The following is a 19587-nucleotide window of genomic DNA, read 5'->3' as shown; positions in this document are numbered from 1 at the left end:
AAATCGTATGATACAAAGAAATATCATAATGCGGAAAAGCCCTATGTTCTGTTGCAAACAGACATAGATCTCTAGCTTTTCCTTCTTTTTCAGCCATTCCCCATAGCATTTGTACACGTTTTCATCGTGGAAGGCACTTTCAAATTAAAATCAATCCGATTGGCACACTTAGACCAGCATCTTAAGATGTGCACCCAACATTGACGTCATCGTGACATATTTTGAAGGCCTATATCTCCACAACTACAGGTCCAATTGGGTTGAAACTTTGGTATGTACCTAAATCGGGATGTGTTATAGATGAAAATTGATGTAACGTCATCAAGACGTTAATCACATGAAATGTTACGTCATTATTCAAAGCCCTATGAGAATGTAATCACCTATATGCCATCATTTATTATAAACAGAACTACACATCCTTCCTTGATGGAACTTATACTTGAAACTTTACATGTCACATGTCAAAAACAGTTACCAAAACAACCCTTTTTGTCCAGAAACATAGTACTTGACATAAAACTAGTTTTGAGATTGTTTTTATCCTCATGAAAAGCTACGGTTGTATTTCGAATAAAACTTTGGACTCCATCATATTGGTCGATTGTTTTGCGTGAATAGGTACAATAAAAGGATGCATAAAACTTGTCTACAGTGCAGCTTCATAACAGTTTATGATAGTCTGAACCACACTAACTGCCTAGTTCAGTATGCGTGTTCAATGTGGCACAGAAGACGATGATCATTGTAAACCTTTGCTTACGACCCATGGAGTCATAAATGAGGACCTTGGACACTTCAAAACAATATCACATTGTTGTTAAGAGGTTTTGACTTTTGAAAGAATCAGTCTGGTTATATTGGACTAAATGTCAAGTTTGTTCAGAAACTCCACAGTTGATTTTTTTTGGCTTCAACAAGATATTTACGGGTTTTGTCGGAATTCCTGGCAGAGAATTGAGGGGATATGCTATCCACGGCTGATTTTTCTACACAATCATGACCCCGACTTTACAAAGAATCGTATGTAAATTTATGTTTTACTTTAAATGCGAATAAATATAAATTGAAACAGAAGACATTGACTGGAGTGAAGTTCGAACCTGTGACATCGAGATTACCCTTGTAATATTTTTGAAACAGCCTAAGTTTACAAAGTTCTTTCCTTACTAAAAATTCCTACTGAGTATAGAGGGGTAAATCAAACAAGGACCACTTCATATAAATTATTTAAAAAATGTTATTTTTCCAAAAAAAAAAATCTTTCTATTAATTAATAGTTGAAATTACTCACCCCAAAAGATTCTAACTTTTTATCAGAGGTTTTCGGGAACTACTTCCCACATATAAATTGTTTGACCTGAACAAATATTACTCCTCATATTTAAGAAATTATATTGTGGGCAAATTATGATGAGGTCTTCAAAACTGCAAAAGCCGAAATCTCTTTTGAGAAGCCCAAACAATCATTGATAGTTATTCCAGAATACATTAGTTACGCAGTGCTTGTACAAACCTGTGATGTTGAATTGGCCATTTACAACTCGAACGAGTGCAACAACGAAAACTGTGAAGTTCGAAAACCAGCTGAATCGGGTCATCTTGCTGTCTAGGTGAACACTTGCCCTGAAGAAGTCTGGTAAAAAATAACACAGACGGAAGTTAAACTGCAGAAATAGCTGTATTTACAAACGTGAATGCATCGCATTTTGAAGTCTTCCGTGATCATATCATTGAACGCAAACTCAGCTGTCATGGCATTAAAACAATACTGTGTGGCTGGACTTATGGTTCTACTTCCTTGCTATAGTAATGTTTTTTCTCTCCCACAAGTCCCACTAGCTCTCTAGGTATTATAAATCGAAATTCCATTATTCCGTAAGGTTGATTATAACAGCGGGGTGCTGTGGTCCAATGGTTACGGTGTTCGACTCGTGTGCCGTGGTACATGGGTTCGAATGCTGACCGTGGGAACATGGTGCTTGTGCTCTTGAGCAAGGCACTTTACCATTATTGCTTCGTCCTTCGGATAGGATGTAAAGCCGTAGGTCCCATGTGTTGTGTAATGCACGTTAAAGAACCCAGTAACACATATCGCTAAGAGAAGGGGTTTGCCCCGGTGTTTCTGGCAGTGGCTGCAATATTTCTGGCAGTGGCTGCACCTTGTAAATCCCTATAAAGAGGTGCTAATGGGTCTCATATTTTCCATAAAATGTATTTACCTTTCTTTAATAATAGACATAATTTCCAGCACCTTGAGTACCTAATTGTGGGTACTACGTGCGCTATATAAGACTCCGATATTATTATTATTAACAAAGTGGCCCAGGTGGGATGCCATACAGCACTAACGTCATTCGTAATCAAATGAAGACGGCAACCAACCTGGGCCACACAAACATCAAACTATTTCCAAATTAGCTATATAAAGCTTTTAGACTTTTGTTTCCCTTACATTTTTCATTACAATGTCATTATTTTTAAAGGCATACTGAACTATCTTACACCGTCAATACTACCACATACTAGCATGGGAAATACCCGCAGTACTACTAGGAAAAATCTGTATGTTAATTATTGTAGAACGACATTGTCCAAAAACAGTGTTGTCCAACGTGGCACTCTATATTGGAATAGTCTGGATAACACTTTTAAATCATCACCCACTCTCTCTATTTTTGCTAAAAAACTAAAAAATCAATTTTTAATTGCATACTAAAACAATGTAATAGGGACAACAACGGCCTTGATTGCTGTCTTACACCGGTGTTTGTGCTCTGTCTTTCCATGTATGTCTGTCCCTTGTCTGTCTGTCCATAGGCTGGGGAACAAAAGCTTATGCTTCACCCCGGACCTAGATGCTGCCATTTAGTTAATGTTCACTATTGTAATTATATATATGTACATGTATTGCCAATTTGAATATATAACATTATGTATGGTCCTTTATGCAGCATCGAAATAAATGTATGTATATCGAAACCCCAGCTCTATACTCATGACATCGGAAACTCGCCATCTAAACAGTAAATGACGAATTGCTATTAAAAAAGTTACACCTTGACACCGGACACTCCTTATGTCAAAGCTATTTAGCGGCAACATTTTTGTGTCGCAAATAGGCTAGATCGATTGCGCGTGGTCCAAACCTTAATATTCCAAAATTCGTGGAGGTAGGATAAGGAAAAATAGGGTAGGGATCATTAAAGTTGGAAACATTTTGTGCACACCGCTATGGGAATGTCACCCTATAAGGTACGTACCATATTCCCGTAATTTATTATACATCTCCGATGTCATCAGTCTTATAGTTGCTTGGGTTTGTAAGCTAGGTCTCAGCGGCGCCGTGGAACATTAACAGCTTTGAAAGGGGGACCAAAAAAAAACAGTGCCGGCACCAACTGGCAGTTGCAAATTCGAAAAGCGGCGAGGGGGGGGGGGGGGGCTGAACCTCAAACATCAATAAGGGCGCCCTTTTCTATGGTTGTCGTTTTGAGGAATGTAATTACATCCGGTCCCCAAAATTCCGCCACGCCATGCCAACTGCAGAGTATATCATTTTATGTAGGCCTTCCCGATCAGACCGAAAACGATAATTCAATTCTGTTATTTCCAGAAACGGTGGGAAAAAGTGGAAATATTGGGGGCCATGCATGGCCCCCTGCACCCGGTTCCGCCGCCAGTGCTAGGGTTTCCCAAGGGCAAGGTGCTACCATACCATGTACGCGCCCTAAATGAATAATTCTCTGGCATTCATTGCTATGACTATAAAAAGGTAATACGGAGCTCTTACCTTTCAAAATAATTACGACTGTGTTGGTATTCTGTAATCAGTCTAGCTAGCTCGCAGAAGTATGTAGGCCTATCGTGCCGTTCGTGCCGTTCGTGCGACCCTTCAAGAGGCTTGGTACTGACTTCTAATCCTATGCAGTGCCATGCCAATTAGTCTATGGAATAGCCCCGTTCGACTGCGGCTCTGCACACGTCAACATCTGATAGTCAGTCAAGCCAAATTGCCAATGTGACATTGGCTCTCTAAAGAAATAAGCCTTGCCACGTGATCCGCGAGCTGTCTGCCTATTACTACGCGCAGCGCCCCCAACTGGCCTAATACTCTGGTGATAGAATACCGAATTGGCGAAACGCTGATGCATTGGTATAGGTATAACTTCTCCAATTGAAGCTTTTGCCACATATACCACAAATATTATGGTTTCTTTTTAGTGTGAACCATGTTGATCAAGATTATACCTTTCTGTGAAAAAAAACATTCCCATACGTGTAACAAACACATTTTTCTCTTTAGTGTGGACCCTCTGATGTAGTGGTATAGGGAACAGCTCTAAGAGATTTTTTGCCACAAATATGACAAACGTATTGTTTCTCCTTATAATGTGAACCCTCTGTTTTTAATACGCTACGGAACATCTTTGCCGCGTCAAAAACACATGCCTCTTCATAAGTGTGGGCCCTCATACAGATGATGTCTTGCATGTCGATTGTCTTGCAAAGGTTAAAGATTTCGGCAAAACGATTCACCTATTAAAAAAACACACATTAGAACACTCTCACAACCATAATAACTGGCACTGATCATAACATTTTATTTAAAAACCTGCTGCTTCCAATGTTAAAATAACATGCTTTACGTCAAGAGTTTATAGAGTTGCCTTGCCTTCTATACTTGGCTACCCCGGGGATTTTATGGCATTATTATGATACCATTTTCAGGATATACGACATGCTTTCATTTTTACTGACATCATGTACCCTAATTAAATGTGATCCGTGGACAAGAGTAAAAAAAATGGTGTTTGTTATCAAAATACCACAACTGGAAAATTGCATGAGCGATTTGAATGATTCTAATCTTTCACTAAAAGAAAGCTTATTGGGCTTTCATATCCTAGATTTGAAAAGCTCTACGTGCAGAAATTCCTCAAAAAAAAGAGGCAACCATTTGGGTCTCCTTTTCTTTCTTTCTTTTTAACTAAACATGATACATGTAAGTCAACTACATACAATACACATCGCTAAAGATGGCTTAGGCTTTGCAAAACAAAACAATATACAATTGGCATCATGTAGCCATCTATTATTAGTGCATTTAACTGCTATTTTCTTTTTCTTGTCAGTTTCAATTTTAATTTTTCGCAGACCGACTGACGGATGTCCTTCTTTGGAGGCAAAATAATAAGAGACCCAGGGAAATAAAATGGGATGCCTGAAAAGAGAGAATGGTACAATTATGTAGCCTGTAATATAAACACTTCAAGGCCGAGTACGGATAGTCCAGGCAATATAAGGTTTGACCTCAAACAAATTGCAACAATTTTTTTTTTCACCACAGTGCATTTCTATATTAAGGTCCCTAAAATGACATACTAAAAGTCTTTAAAAATCCAGGTGGTGGAACCACCTGTGTACTAAACTGCAGTGTAACAAGATCATACAGAAAAAAAATCAATTCACATACTGTCTTCATTATAACAAAACAAACAAAACAATAGCCCCCCCCCTCAAAAAAAAACAACCCAAAACAAAACAAAACCACCCCAACAAACAAACAAACATACAGTGCAGTCTCTACTAAATATTTGAGAGCTTGTAACAAGTCATAAACAATTATATCATGGGCTTTCTCTAGATCCTCTTTCTCAAATGATTTTACGCCACTCTAGTCGCCAATCAGTTTAGATCGTCTTGTTATTTTTAAACTTGTAATTTAAACTATGACAAAGAGTTGAACCAGTAACATAATGGAAAGACAGCTTCACAAAAAAAATGATTATAGTACAATTTACCACTCAAAAGACTACTGTAAGGTTTCACAATCCATTTGTAATACCAACTGAATATTAAAGCAAATGTGCACTTGTATAAATAGAGACCAAGTTTTCTCTCTTTAATATAATTCAAAGTATTAACTTTTATTGGTATAGCAGACGTCAATAGAAGTCCAAGTCGAATACAAGTGAGCTGGCATATACATTAAAGATATAGTCCATCATTTGTAATTTGTGCATTTTGTTAGTTTGAAGCAACAAAAGGGCTCAAAATCGAAAGAAGGGTGCTGAACAACTAACCTGATGAAGTTTCAGCTCCGCTTCAGCTGTTTATTCCGAGAAAAACAACATTCTAGGATCTAAATTTGAAATCAAAAGTTACCGAATCATGTTTTGAATTGTTTTTAATTGCAGCTTTACGTGACGTCGTGCACTGATCCGACGAATTATAGCAACCACGCGCGCGTGTGTGTCGTGCCAATGCTTGCGCGCGCTTCGCCGACTGACAAAACGAACTACTAATTTAAATTTTCCTACGCCGTTGGAAAGGCCTTCTTTCGTTGATTACTTCAAAATGACAGCTTCCCAGAAAAAATAATTTCACAGGGAGTTTAGTTCCCTTACTATCTTTCAACCAAGTATGTTTTCCAACAATAATTACGCCAGTTACTTTTCGGATGGCTGCAAATGATGGACTATAGCTTTAACATGTCTTTCAATTTCGTCCTTAACAATATTTGTACTTATGGCAATTAAAGAATTTACCAGAAGTTTATTAGTTTGACTTTTTCAATACTATGATCGGTAACTGCTGTGAAAACAAAATACAAAGTAAAATACGTACAGAAATATTGATGTCATTTGATAAACCCACAATTTTCCATAATGACAGGACTCTATGTCATTGCATTTATTTATACATGTAATCACGCCCTGACATGGAATATCAACAACATATTTAAGAACAATTCATGCAAAAGCTCAATTCTAGAAAAAGACAAGAAAACTCAAAAGTTTGATCATAACAGTTTCAAGTCAAAATACAAATTTCAGTCTCCACAAATTATACACCAACTTACAACAAGACATAAACCATGGAGTTGCCCTCCAAGTTATCGCCCGAGTGCTTCCAACAGCGACTGAAATTGAAAACAAAAATACAAATTGAATGTAAATATAGGGAACACTCGGTTACACCCCCCCCCCCCCTGCATTCGGCACGCCTTCACTAAAGCCCCCGCCCCCAATTTCCTGAAAGCTAAATCCGCCCAAGTTAAACTCCCGAGTGACCCAGCCATTGTCCCTGTTTCTTCTCATGTTTAAGCAGTCTGGTTCCCTGACCTGCCAATCCCCCGATGCCCTGACGTCTTTATGGTAAGTCAGGCAGCCGCCACTGGGCTAAAAAATAAACATGACGGCCCTTTTTCAAAGCTTCTTTTCCAGTTTGGTTTTGTCATTCAAAGCTTTAAATATTCAAATCAAATTGAGAAAAAAAAATCACTTGCTTCGTATATTATTCAGTTTGATATTACTGTAAACCGTTCATGGCAATGAACGGTCTAAATCTGGCATGAAAAGACTTTCTGAATCAACTGAAAAGAATTGCGTGCGCTCTTTCTTGTACTGGCTTGCAAAGTTTTGTTCGAGGTCAAACTGGTTTTGGAAATGCACAGCGTGTCTTTGTACATGTGTTCACAGTATTCACAATGGATCGTTGACTGACTGTAGGGAAGGCTTTGCAAACTACAGTTTTTATATGGAAAGCTGCATGAGTGCACTGCATGTAAATGGATTAGCCGAAATGTGTGGGAAAAAAATCAAACCTAATGTGTGTCCCTTTCAGAATGCATGCTTGGGATAATTTCATTCCAATGCCATTCTCAGTTCACTTTAGAAATGAAACACGTAGCAACGACATGAAACTTGTGAGGAGCAGAAACAAAAGACAGCTCTTGTCATTCGTGGGCCTTATTCCCGAGTCGGCAATAGCAAGTTAGGTAAAAACTTCATTTTTGGAACTGGCGAAGAAAAATCAAAGCAAGTTAATTTATAATAAATTCCAGTATGCATCAATAAATAATTTAAAATGTGTAATTAAACATTCCCTAATGTTTAAAGCCATATTTTAAAAATAAAATGACAGTAAAGAAGGCTGCATTGTGCCTGCATAAATAGTCTGGCGCCACTTTCAACAGTTAACAACTATTGAAATACATTCAGGGAACTCGACAAAAATGGCCAACTCGTGAATAAGGCCCATGATCATCATCATGAGACATGACTTACCGTCTGTAGTAGCGAAACAAACAGAAACCAAGAACTGCCAATCCAGCGATGATGATCACTGTAACTGCGACAGCCGCTCCAATAACTGCAGATAAGAGAAAAGTTCCTAACAGTCAATTGAATCGTTCTCCGGCATTAAATCCCAAAAGAGCTATATTTCGAATGCAGTGTTTTGTAATGCAAAAACAGCCAGGCTCGACTCGGGGGTTCGACTTATATTTTAGGAATTTGTATAATAATTTTTTTTTTTTGGACAGAGCTGGGGGGGGGGGAGGGTTGACCCCAAAACCCCCCCTCTGGATCCGCGCCTGACTGTTTAATATTTATGTAGTGGGACTTTTATAGCTAATACTTACTCATACAACAAACATAATGCTGTAGAAAGTTCTAACAGTGGGGTTTTTGAAGAAAAATGAGGCTGCAACAGAGTTTGATATCAAGGAAAGTACTGGGCGTTTTTACCCCGAGACCCCTGATTTTGCCCGGGGTAAAAACGCCCACTCAAAAAAACATTATTAAGCAAATATTAAAATAGATTAATATTGTAATCATTTATAATTATGTTTTTAACCCTTCTTAATATATATCAACTAAAGAATAATAAAAATATAATATACTTTTTTATATAAAATAATTTTAAGCGATATAGGCTAAACCTTCGACGGCCATTTTTTAAAACTTTTTTTTTTAATATTTTTTTCAACAGCACCTACGTACCCTTCAAATATGTTAATGAATTTAATTCTTTTTATTATTAGTTTTTATCTACATTGTACTTATTAAAAATATATTCCATTGAACAATTCATCTTGTCATTTTTTACTAGCAGTGGAAACAAGTCAAGTGGGCGTTTTTACCCCATGGGCGTTTTTACCCCAGTTTACCCTATATCTACAGAACAGTAAGTCCGATTTTGTTGAAACTCGGTACATGTATAGTGTACCGGTAGTTAGACTGGGATGTGTTAAAGGTAAAAATTGAGATGATGTCGTGATGACGTAATCGTGTGATTTTATATGAATTTTTGAATGTTTGGACTTTTAAGCTGTATCTCACGAACGCAACATGCAAAATTCAAAAATCCTTTTTGTAGTTGGTTTGTCAGGTAATAGGTATATGCACAAAAATGTTTAAAATGTGTGACATCACGATGACGTCTATATGACAAAAACGCGATTTTCCCAAACGCATATAACAGTAGTTCCCTTCGTCATGAAACTTTGTGGATAGGTAGATAATGTCACAAGGAAAATTTGAAATGATGTCACCCTGACGTGATCGGTTGATATTTGATGATTTTCTTAATATTTAAGATTTTATTCATGGGATTGACTTCAAACTTGGTGCACATCAAGACCACAATGAAAACATGTGCATTGACAAGTGATGTTACGATGACGTCATTGCGGAACATGTGACGTGGATCATGTTAAAAGTTGTACATTTTTAAGTCCTATATGTGGAGAAGTTAGTCCTGTAACTATGGTATGTTCTTGCATATGGACACAAAAAGAAAAAAATACGGAAAAGCCCTATGTTCTGTTCATCGAACAGACATAGCTCTCGGTTTTATTTCTTTTGTTTTTACTACTAAGGGGTACGTAGGTTCATTGATTCTTCCCAAATCTATTTTGAGAACAATTCTTAAGCTTACCTGTGCCATTGCCAGTGCTCTTATCTTTGTTAGGGGTCGTTGAAGTCTCAATCGTTACATCAGTTGCATCAGTTGCATCAGTTGCATCAGTTGCAGTTTGAGTTTGGACAGTTGATACAGGCTGGATGGGCACTCTTGGAGGATGGCAAAGAGTAGGTTCTGTGTTCTTTACACCACAAGTGACTTGGTTGAGTTCCGAGGCAAGGATGTAAGAAAAGACGCCAGATGCTGTCTTGCCGTAGAGTATAGCTGAGTACACAGCTTCTGATGGACTGTCTGGATATAGACCTATCGTGTATACACCAGGCTCCAGCTGTCTGTTTGACCCGCAGTACTCCAACCCATCATCAATGCCTGAGGTCTTCTCAAAATCCAAAGCAGAGCCAGAAGCAGCCATGTTCTTAATAAGAGAAATCTGTTCAAGAAACTTGCAAGGCGCCAATGTGGTAATGTAGGTGTCTACTTTTATGCCTGGCAGTTCATACGTTGAGAATGTGAACGATTGACGCGTGAACTGTTCTGCTGGTGGTACGGTTACCAGTGCGGTGTCCATAACGGGTGTCCCTAACTCAATATGGTGGAGCAACAGGAATGGTTTGGAGCCTTCAATTTGCCCGACTTCCTTGGAATCAAAGGTGAGATCCAAAGTATGGCCGCTGTTGAGTGTAAAGCTTTTATGAGTATAGCTCCCATTCGAATGATGTCCTGAAATCCAAGTGATGTTGGTATTTTCCCAGACGGGTACAATGCGGAAGATGTTTCGGAGATGATTTCCAGCAACTGGCACCGCAGCGTACTTTGTCCCTAAGGATACTAGCGGGTGCAGCTGATCTAGTGATTGAGCCCAACCATACTCCGCGGATGCACGGTGTGTTCCCACAATGCCAATGAGTGGTTTGTCTGTCACTTCTTGCAGATGACCCCCCATGAAGCTGTTGTGTGTCTGATACGTCGCCCATCCCCCAATTCCTCGCCCAAATTGTGTCGTTGCTGGCCAATCCTCATGACCACGAATGGTGACCTTACTGTATGGGTGCAAATTAAAATGTGTTTCTGGTTCAGTAGCAACGACGGTGAGTTCGGACACATGTTCCTCTGGCCTTTCAGAAGAAGCTACGATGTAATATCCATCCAGGGAGTCTACGGGGAAAGCTGTGTACGCATTCAGGGTACCAGCAATCTTGACAAGGACGGTTACAGTTATGTTTTCATCGGCTGTGATGTTAAACATAGCCGGCGTTGGTGGTGTGGTAGTTGCCAAGAGTTCAAGTTCAGGGATGCTTAGAGAAACAAACCTTGGAGATGTAGCCTGAATGGTAAAATTTTCAGAAAAGTTTCCTTGTAGAAGAGTGATGCGAACTGTGGCAGATGACCTGTAAGAATAAAGGATCCAGTATGACAAAGCTCCTTAAATATAGATGCCAGGAGCAGGGGAATCATTTTGCCTCAGAAAATGCACTCCGAATGTCTTCCTCTTTTTCTTTTTACTTGAATGAAATGTTGGATTTAATCCCCAGATAATAGCTTTCTTTAAAACTAAAATTGATGTGTACATGTACCTTTGACAAGAAACACAAGCAATCTGAAGAGATGAACCGCTTTCTGGCAACCCAGTTGTCAGGGGTATCACCGCCACAAAATCCTGTCCATAGATGTGCGTCTGTCTGCCTGGCTCTGTAAATACATGTAATTAACATGTGAAGTTTTTTTTCCCCTTTCAACTATTCCATGGCTGAGAAACTCACAAACAATCCTGAAACGGGTAAAGTAAGTCCTAAAAATTGGTCAGTAGATCAACTTCCTCCCGAAGAGTGACGTCATCATGACGTTACCATGGGTCACGTGATCATGGGTCACGTGCATATTTTGAAGTACTGTATCTACAGAACTGTTAATCTGACTGGGTTGTAACTCGGTATGAAGGTAGACCGGGATGTGTTATAGGTAAAATTGAGGTGACATCATCGTGCGATTTCATATGATTTTTTGAATTTTTGGACCTTTAAGCCATATCTCACGAACACAACATGCAAAATTCAAATTCTTTTTGTATTATGTTTGTTCGGTACTAACAGATATTTGTACAAAATTTTGAAAAATGTGTGACGTCATCATGACGTCATCAAAAATGCAAATTTTTAAAACACACATAAGGGGAAGTCCGATCGTCATGAAACTTGGTGGATAGCTAGATAATAAAGTATGCACAATCCGAAATTACGTCACCATGACGTCATCGCATGATTTTTTATGATTTTTTTAATATTAACAAATTTATTCCCTCTTCCAAAATTAAACACTTCCTTTCGTTGCATTAACTTCAAGCTTGGTACAAACCAAGACAACAATGCAAAAATGTACATTGACAAGTGTTAATCATCAAGATGACGTCATCGTAAGGCATGTGACGTCATCGTAAAGGTGCATTTTTTTAAAGTCTAATATTGAGAAAACTCTCAGTCCAAATGGTTCACAATTGCGTATGAACCTAGGCCGATACGTCTGATTTAATATGGATTTATTTCTTTTTGATGATAATTCATCTTACAGACGCTACATGCTAAATTAGAAAATTATTGTACCGTATGATTTGAAACGTTGTACATTATAACGTGTTATTAATACAAAAAAATTGCATAATGCGGAAGAGCCCTATGTTCTGTTGCAAACAGACATAGATCTCTAGCTTTTCCTTCCTTTTCAGTCATTCCCCATAGCATTTGTACACGTTTTCATCGTGGAAGGCACTTTGGGCACTAAAATCAATCCGATTGGCACACACTTAGACCAGCATCTAAAGATGTGCACCGAACATTGACGTCATCATGACATATGTTGAAGGCCTATATCTCCACAACTACAGGTCCGATTGGGTTGAAACTTTGGTATGTACCTAAATCGGGATGTGTTATAGATGAAAATTTAAGTGACGTCACGATGACGTCATCACGTGACATGTGACGCTATATTAAATGTGCATATTTTAAAATCCAATATCTACAGAACTACACATGTCTGATTATGTTGAATGTTGGTGTGTACCTAGACCGTGATGTGTTATAGATGAAAATTGATGTAACGTCATCATGACGTTAATCACGTGACATGTTACGTCATTATTCAAAGCCCTATGAGAATGTAATCACCTATATACCACCATTTATTATAAACAGAACTACACATCCTTCCTTGATGGAACTTATACTTGAAACTTTACATGTCACATGTCAAAAACAGTTACCAAAACAGCCCTTTTTGTCCAGAAACATAGTATTTGACATAAAACTAGTTTTGAGATTGTTTTTATCCTCATGAAATGCTAAGACTGTATGTCGAATAAAACTTTGGACTCCATCATATTGGTCGATTGTTTTGCGTGAATAGGTGCAATAAAGATATGCATGAAACTTGTCTACAGTGCAGCTTCATACCAGTTTATGATAGTCTGAACCACACTAACTGCCTAGTGCTGTATGCGTGTTCAATGTGGCACAGAAGACGATGATCATTGTAAACCTTTGCTAACGACCCATGGAGTCATAAATGAGGACCTTGGACCAGTGTTGGAGCAAAGGCTTTGACCCTCAAGGCCAAGGCTTTGACCCCCAAGGCCAAGGCTTTGACCCTCAAGCCTCGAGGCCAAGGCCAAGGCTTAACCCTCAAGGCCAAGGCCAAGGCCAAGGCCCTGTTTTATGAAATGACCACTGATATAGAACTAATTACATGTATAGTCAAATGAGTGACACATCATCACGCAAGGGCGGATCCAGAACACAATTGGGGGGGGGGGCAAAGAAATTTTGGTCCCCCCCAAAAAAGTAGGTCCAAAAATTACGGCTTGGGCTTCAGGTCCCACTTAAGGGCCCCGAAAAAAAAAATTGGATTCGAGATGCTCTGTGGTGCGATTTGAGGCAATTTCTGACCATTTTAACCGATGTTTTTTGAGGAAAAGATGGTGGTGTACTCATTGCCTGCCTTTATTACGACGTCACATCAAAACAAATTGGTTTGTTTTTTTTTTAGGGGGGGGGGGCATGGCCCCTTTTGGCCCCCCTGTATCCACCCTTATCATCACGAATTGCTCGTTACGAAGAACAACATTTCTTTAATTGCAATCAACATGCTCGCATAGGCCTACACCGTTTTATGACTGCACTGTATCTATTAAAGTATAAGTTCAGGTCTTCAATATGGTTTTACTAAACAAAATAATGATTTACTTCTATATTGACACACAATTCTCCCAAGTGTAACAAAGGGGGATCCAAGAAACTGATTTGGGAAATGTTTATTTGCTGGCCCAACATGGTCAGAAATATCAGCATTATCTAAAACAGATACATGCAAATCTTTAGCACTTATCAGGGAGACATGTACAACCAATCAGATCTATTCCATAGTTATATGCAATTGAAGTGAACATCTCATTAGCCCCATAAGTGTACGGAATATTTTTGCAGCAAATCTACTACAATGGTAACAAAATGTGATGCTACAAAAGTGGAAGTGTGCCCAACACACAAATCTATAGGGTGCTTCCCTCCTCCATGGTAATACGATTAAAATGGTAACAGCAAATTTCGAACAGATTTATCTGGAAAATGCAAAAATCTATGGGCCTTGAAGAGCCTTGACTCAAAATTGCAAGGCCCTGAACCCTCAAGCCTCGAGGCCAAGGCCAAGGCCCTAAAATCCAGCCTTAAGGCAGCCTTAAGGCCAAGGCCCAGCATCAAGGCACTACATCACTGCCTTGGACACTTCACAACAATAGCACATTGTCGTTAAGAGGTTTTGACTTTTAAAAGAATCAGTCTGGTTATATTGGACTAAATGTCAAGTTTGTTCAGAAACTGTACAGTTTGATTTTGTTTTGGCTTCAACAAGATATTTACGGGTTTTGTCGGAATTCCTGGCAGAGAATTGAGGGGATATGCTATCCACGGCTGATTTTTCTACACAATCATGACCCCGACTTTACAAAGAAATGTAAATTGATGTTTTACTTTAAATGCGAATAAATATAAATTGAAACAGAAGACATTGACTGGAGTGGGGTTCGAACCTGTGACATCGAGATTACCCTTATTTCCTTACTAAAAAGTCTCACCGAGTATAGAGGGGTAAATCAATCAAGGACCACTTCATATAAATTATTTTTAAAAAAATATTTTTCAAAAAAAAATATCTTTCTTTTAATTAATAGTTGAAATTACTCACCCCAAAAGATTCTAACTTTTTATCAGAGGTTTTCCAGAACTACTTCCCACATATAAATTATTTGACCTGAACAAATATTACTCCTCATATTTAAGAAATTATATTGTGGGCAAATCATGATGAGGTCTTCAAAACTGCAAAAGCCGAAATCTCTTTTGAGAAGCCCAAACAATTATTGATAGTTATTCCAGAATACATTATTTACGCAATGCTTGTACAAACCTGTGATGTTGAATTGGCCATTTACAACAGCAACGAGTGCAACAATGAAAACTGTGAAGTTCGCACACCAGCTGAATTGGGTCATCTTGCTGTCTAGGTGAACACTTGCCCTGAAGAAACCTGGTAAAAATAACACAGACGGAAGTTAAACTGCAGAAATACAGTCGACTCTCGTTAGTACAAACTCTGTTAATACAAAATTCTGGTTATAACAAACATAAGTCATGGTTCCGACTGTGCATTTATGTGCACAATGAATGGGCCTGATGTTCGTTCCTCTTAATACAAAATTCTGATATAACAAACAATTTGACTAGGTCCGAACGAGTTTGTATTAACGAGACTCAACTGTAGCTGTCAAACAGCAAACTCAGCTGTCATGGCATTAAAACAAAACTGTGTAGCTGGACTTATGGTTCTACTTCCTTGCTACAGTAATGTTTTTTTCTCTCTCACAAGTACCACTAAGTCTCTAGGTATTATAAATCGAAATTCCATTATTCCGTAAGGTTGATTATAACAGCGGGGTGCTGTGGTCCAATGGTTACGGTGTTCGACTGGTGTGCCGTGGTACCTGGGTTCGAATTCTGACCGTGGGAACATGGTGCTTGTGCTCTTGAGCAAGGCACTTTACCATTATTGCTTCGTCCTTCGGATAGGATTTAAAGCCGTAGGTCCCATGTGTTGTGTAATGCACGTTAAAGAACCCAGTAACACATATCGCTAAGAGAAGGGGTTTGCCCCGGTGTTTCTGGCAGTGGCTGCAATATGCGCCGCAGCACCTTGTAAATCCCTATAAAGAGGTGCTACATAATGGGTCTCATATTTTTCATAAAATTTATTTACCTTTCTTTAATAATAGACATAATTTCCAGCGCCTTGAGTACCTAATTGTTGGTAGATACGTGCGCTATATATAAGACTCCGATATTATTATTATTAACAAAGTAGCCCGGGTGGGATGCCATACAGCACTAACGTCATTCGTAATCAAATGAAGACGGCAACCAACCTGGGCCACACAAACATCAAACTATTTCCAAATTAGCTATATAAAGCTTTTAGACTTTTGTTTCCCTTACATATTTCATTACAATGTCATTATTTTTAAAGGCAATTGAACTATCTTACACCGTCAATACTACCACATACTAGCATGGGAAACCCGGCTCTATACTCATTACATCGGAAACTCGCCATCTAAACAGTAAATGACGAATTGCTGTTAAAAAAAGTGACACCTTGACACCTGACACTCCTTATGTCAAAGCTATTTCGCGGCAACATTTTTGTGTCGCAAATAGGCTAGATCGATTGCGGGTGGTCCAAACCTTAATATACCAAAATTCGTAGAGGTAGGATAAGGAAAAAAAGGGTAGGGATCATTAAAGTTGGAAACATTTTGTGCAAACCCCTATGGGAATGTCACCCTATAAGGTACGTACCATATTCCCGTAACAAGCTGATTTACACGATCATAGATCAGGTATATAGGGCGTAGTGTTGGGGATGAAAATGTGGGGAGTTAAATGTAAATGGGGGGCTAGTTGAGAAGACATGCAGTTAAAAGCATTTTTTTGTGGCGTGATCTGAGGCAATTTCTGACCACTAAAACCAATTTGAGCAAAAAATCATCTTTTAAACATCATTTTCGAGCTTGGGGTAATTGAATCAGCTAGACGGTATTCTGAGCAATAGAATCATTATAGTAGGCTACAATTTGTATTCGGGGAAAAAAAAGTGGGGGGGGGGAACCAAACAATGTCCCCGCTTTAAAATGTAGGGGGGGATCCCCCTGTTCCCCACCGATTTACGCACATGATAATTATGTACCATGGCAACTGTCTGTAAATGTTCCCGTTGGTCTGTTAAAATGGCATTTCGTGAGGCAGTCGCATTGCCGGGAAAACGTAGTGAAAAGGTTACCGTAGTACACAGGCGAAGGCTGATTGTACAGTTTGACAATAAATCATAACGTAATCAAACGTGAAGTTGTCATTTGCAATTAAAATGTGAGTGTTACCATAAAATTACAAACGGTCTGAATGATGGAGGAAGGTCACAATTAAGTTTCAGTATTGGACTCTTCAACAAACGTAAACTTGAACTTTTTACAATTTGCGAGACCGTCTGCGAGGAAAAAGTCGATTCAACTTTTATTCAAGTTGGTCAACCATATAAGAGCAAGTTTCACTCGGCCTCCGAGAAATGTTCGCTCCTGAAAGGATCCCGGACCGCGGTCTCCCGCGACGCCAAAATGGCTCCACGTCCATAGAAAAATACGGAGAATTTCTTCCGCCAAATCAAGCACTTCAGGTCGTCCTAATTTTTCCGTACGGACCGGCGATCCGTTTTGTCGATTTTTTGTGACTGCGTTCAAGATCGCGACCGCGACGCCAAAATGGCCGCTCCATGTCCATAGAAAAATTTGGAGAATTTCTTCTTTCGTTGATCCCAAACAGGCCCCCGAAATTATAACGCGAAACTGAATTATACGTGGCGGGCAGCGAACTCACAACGCTCAGCATTGGTGGAAGCATAGAGCTAGTGGAAGCATGGAGTTGTAAACACATTATGGAACACTGAGTAACAGCACTCTATCACGCGACGTCACATGCTTGTGCAATAGCGAGCACCGTAAACCCAACCTCGTTTCCAGGGCATGGAACATGCTGCAGTGCAATACGCGTCGCCATCGACGGTTTTACGCAGACCCCGGAAGTACACAGTGTAGACTTTCGATTGGTCAGACCGCGCAAGGCATACTAATGTTATTCATTCTGAGTATTCGTTGCACTCAGCGCAGGGGCGGCAGGCAAAGCATATGACACGCACCAAGGTCACCCCATGCTACCGTTTGGTGAACACTTTTGCAGAACAGCCAAGTAGAACACGTAAACAACCCCTACGTCGTAGCCGCTGACCTCGCACAGTCTAGACGCGCAGAAAAGCCAGCACAGGGGGCGGCCAGGAAAAATCGACGAAACGGATCGCCGGTCCGTACGGGAAAATCGGGACGACCCCAAGTGTCCGACCCGGCGGAAGACACCCTCCGCATTTTTCCACGGACGTGGAGCGATTTTGGCGCCGCGGGAGCACGCGGTCTCGGATCCTTTCATGAGCAAACATCGTCTCGGAGGCCGAGTTAAACTCTCTCTTATATATAGATATATAGATTTATAATACATTTTCGATGTCATCAGTCTTATAGTTGCTTGGGTTTGCAAGCTAGGTCTCAGCGGCGCCGTGGAACATTAACAGCTTTGAAAGGGGGACCAAAAAAGCAGTGCCGGCACCAACTGGCAGTTGCAAATTCGAAAAGCGGCGAGGGGGGGGGGGGGCCTGAACCTCAAACATCAATAAGGGCGCCCTTTTCTATGGTTGTCGTTTCGAGGAATGTAATTACATCCGGTCCCCAAAATCCCGCCATGCCATGCCATGCCAACTGCAGAGTATTATGTAGGCCTTCCCGATCGGACCGAAAACGATAATTCAATCCTGTTATTTCCAGAAACGGTGGAAAAAGTGGAAATATTGGGGGCCATGCATGGCCACCTGCACCCGGTTCCGCCGCCAGTACTCAAGGGCGGATACAGAACACAATTTTTTTTTGGGGGGGGGCCAAAAAAATGTTTGGTCCCCCCAAAAAGTGGGTCAACAAAATTACGGCGTGGGGTTCGGGGCCCGCTTAAGGGCCCCGAAATTTTTTTGGATTCTAGATGCTCTGTGGTGCGATCTGAGGCAACTTCTGACCACATTAACCAATGTTTTTTTTGAGGAAAAGATGGTGGTGTACTCATTGCCTGCCTTTATTGCGATGTCACATAAAAACAAAAAAATTGGTTTCGTTTTTTTTGGGGGGGGGGGGGCATGGCCCCTTTGGCCCCCCCCCCCCCCCCCTGGATCCGCCCTTGCCAGTACTAGGGTTTCCCAAGGGCAAGGTGCTACCATACCATGTACGCGCCCTAAATGAATAATTCTCAGGCATTCCTTGCTATGACTATAAAAGGGTAATACGGAGCTCTTACCTTTCAAAATAATTACGACTGTGTTGGTATTCTGTAATCAGTCTAGCTAGCTCGCAGAAGTATGAATCGTGTCGTTCGTGCGACCCTTCAAGAGGCTTGGTACTGACTTCTAATCCTATGCAGTGCCATGCCAATAAGTCTATGGAATATCACCGTTCGACCGCGGCTCTGCACACGCCAATGTCTGATATAGTGATACTCAGTCAAGCCAAATTGCCAATGTACATTGGCTCTCTGAAAAAAAATAAACCTTGCCAAGTGATCCGCGCGCTGTCTGCCTATTATCGCGCAGCGCCCCCAACTGCCTAATACTCTGGTGATAGAATACCGAATTGGCGAAACGCTGATGTATTGGTATAGGTAACTTCTCCAATTGAAGCTTTTGCCACAAATA

General features: G+C 40.0%; 1 protein-coding gene across 1 annotated transcript; it reads right to left on the bottom strand.

Moving 5' to 3' along the window:
• Positions 1-6419: 6419 nt before the first annotated feature.
• LOC119730945 lies at positions 6420-19378 on the bottom strand. Its single transcript, XM_038204014.1, has 6 exons — positions 19194-19378; positions 15166-15285; positions 11286-11400; positions 9727-11099; positions 8073-8157; positions 6420-6925 (listed from the first exon to the last, which is right to left on the bottom strand). Exons 2-6 carry the CDS (start codon positions 15248-15250, stop codon positions 6862-6864), a joined length of 1722 nt encoding a protein of 573 aa, XP_038059942.1. The 5' UTR covers positions 15251-15285; positions 19194-19378; the 3' UTR covers positions 6420-6861.
• Between the last annotated feature and the right edge of the window lie 209 nt (positions 19379-19587).

The sequence above is a fragment of the Patiria miniata genome, unplaced genomic scaffold, assembly GCF_015706575.1.
Source record: "Patiria miniata isolate m_02_andy unplaced genomic scaffold, ASM1570657v1 HiC_scaffold_22, whole genome shotgun sequence".
In the NCBI taxonomy this organism is placed as follows: domain Eukaryota; kingdom Metazoa; phylum Echinodermata; class Asteroidea; order Valvatida; family Asterinidae; genus Patiria; species Patiria miniata.
The sequence above is the reverse complement of the archived record's forward strand: the minus strand, read 5'-3'. Positions and strand labels throughout refer to the sequence as shown.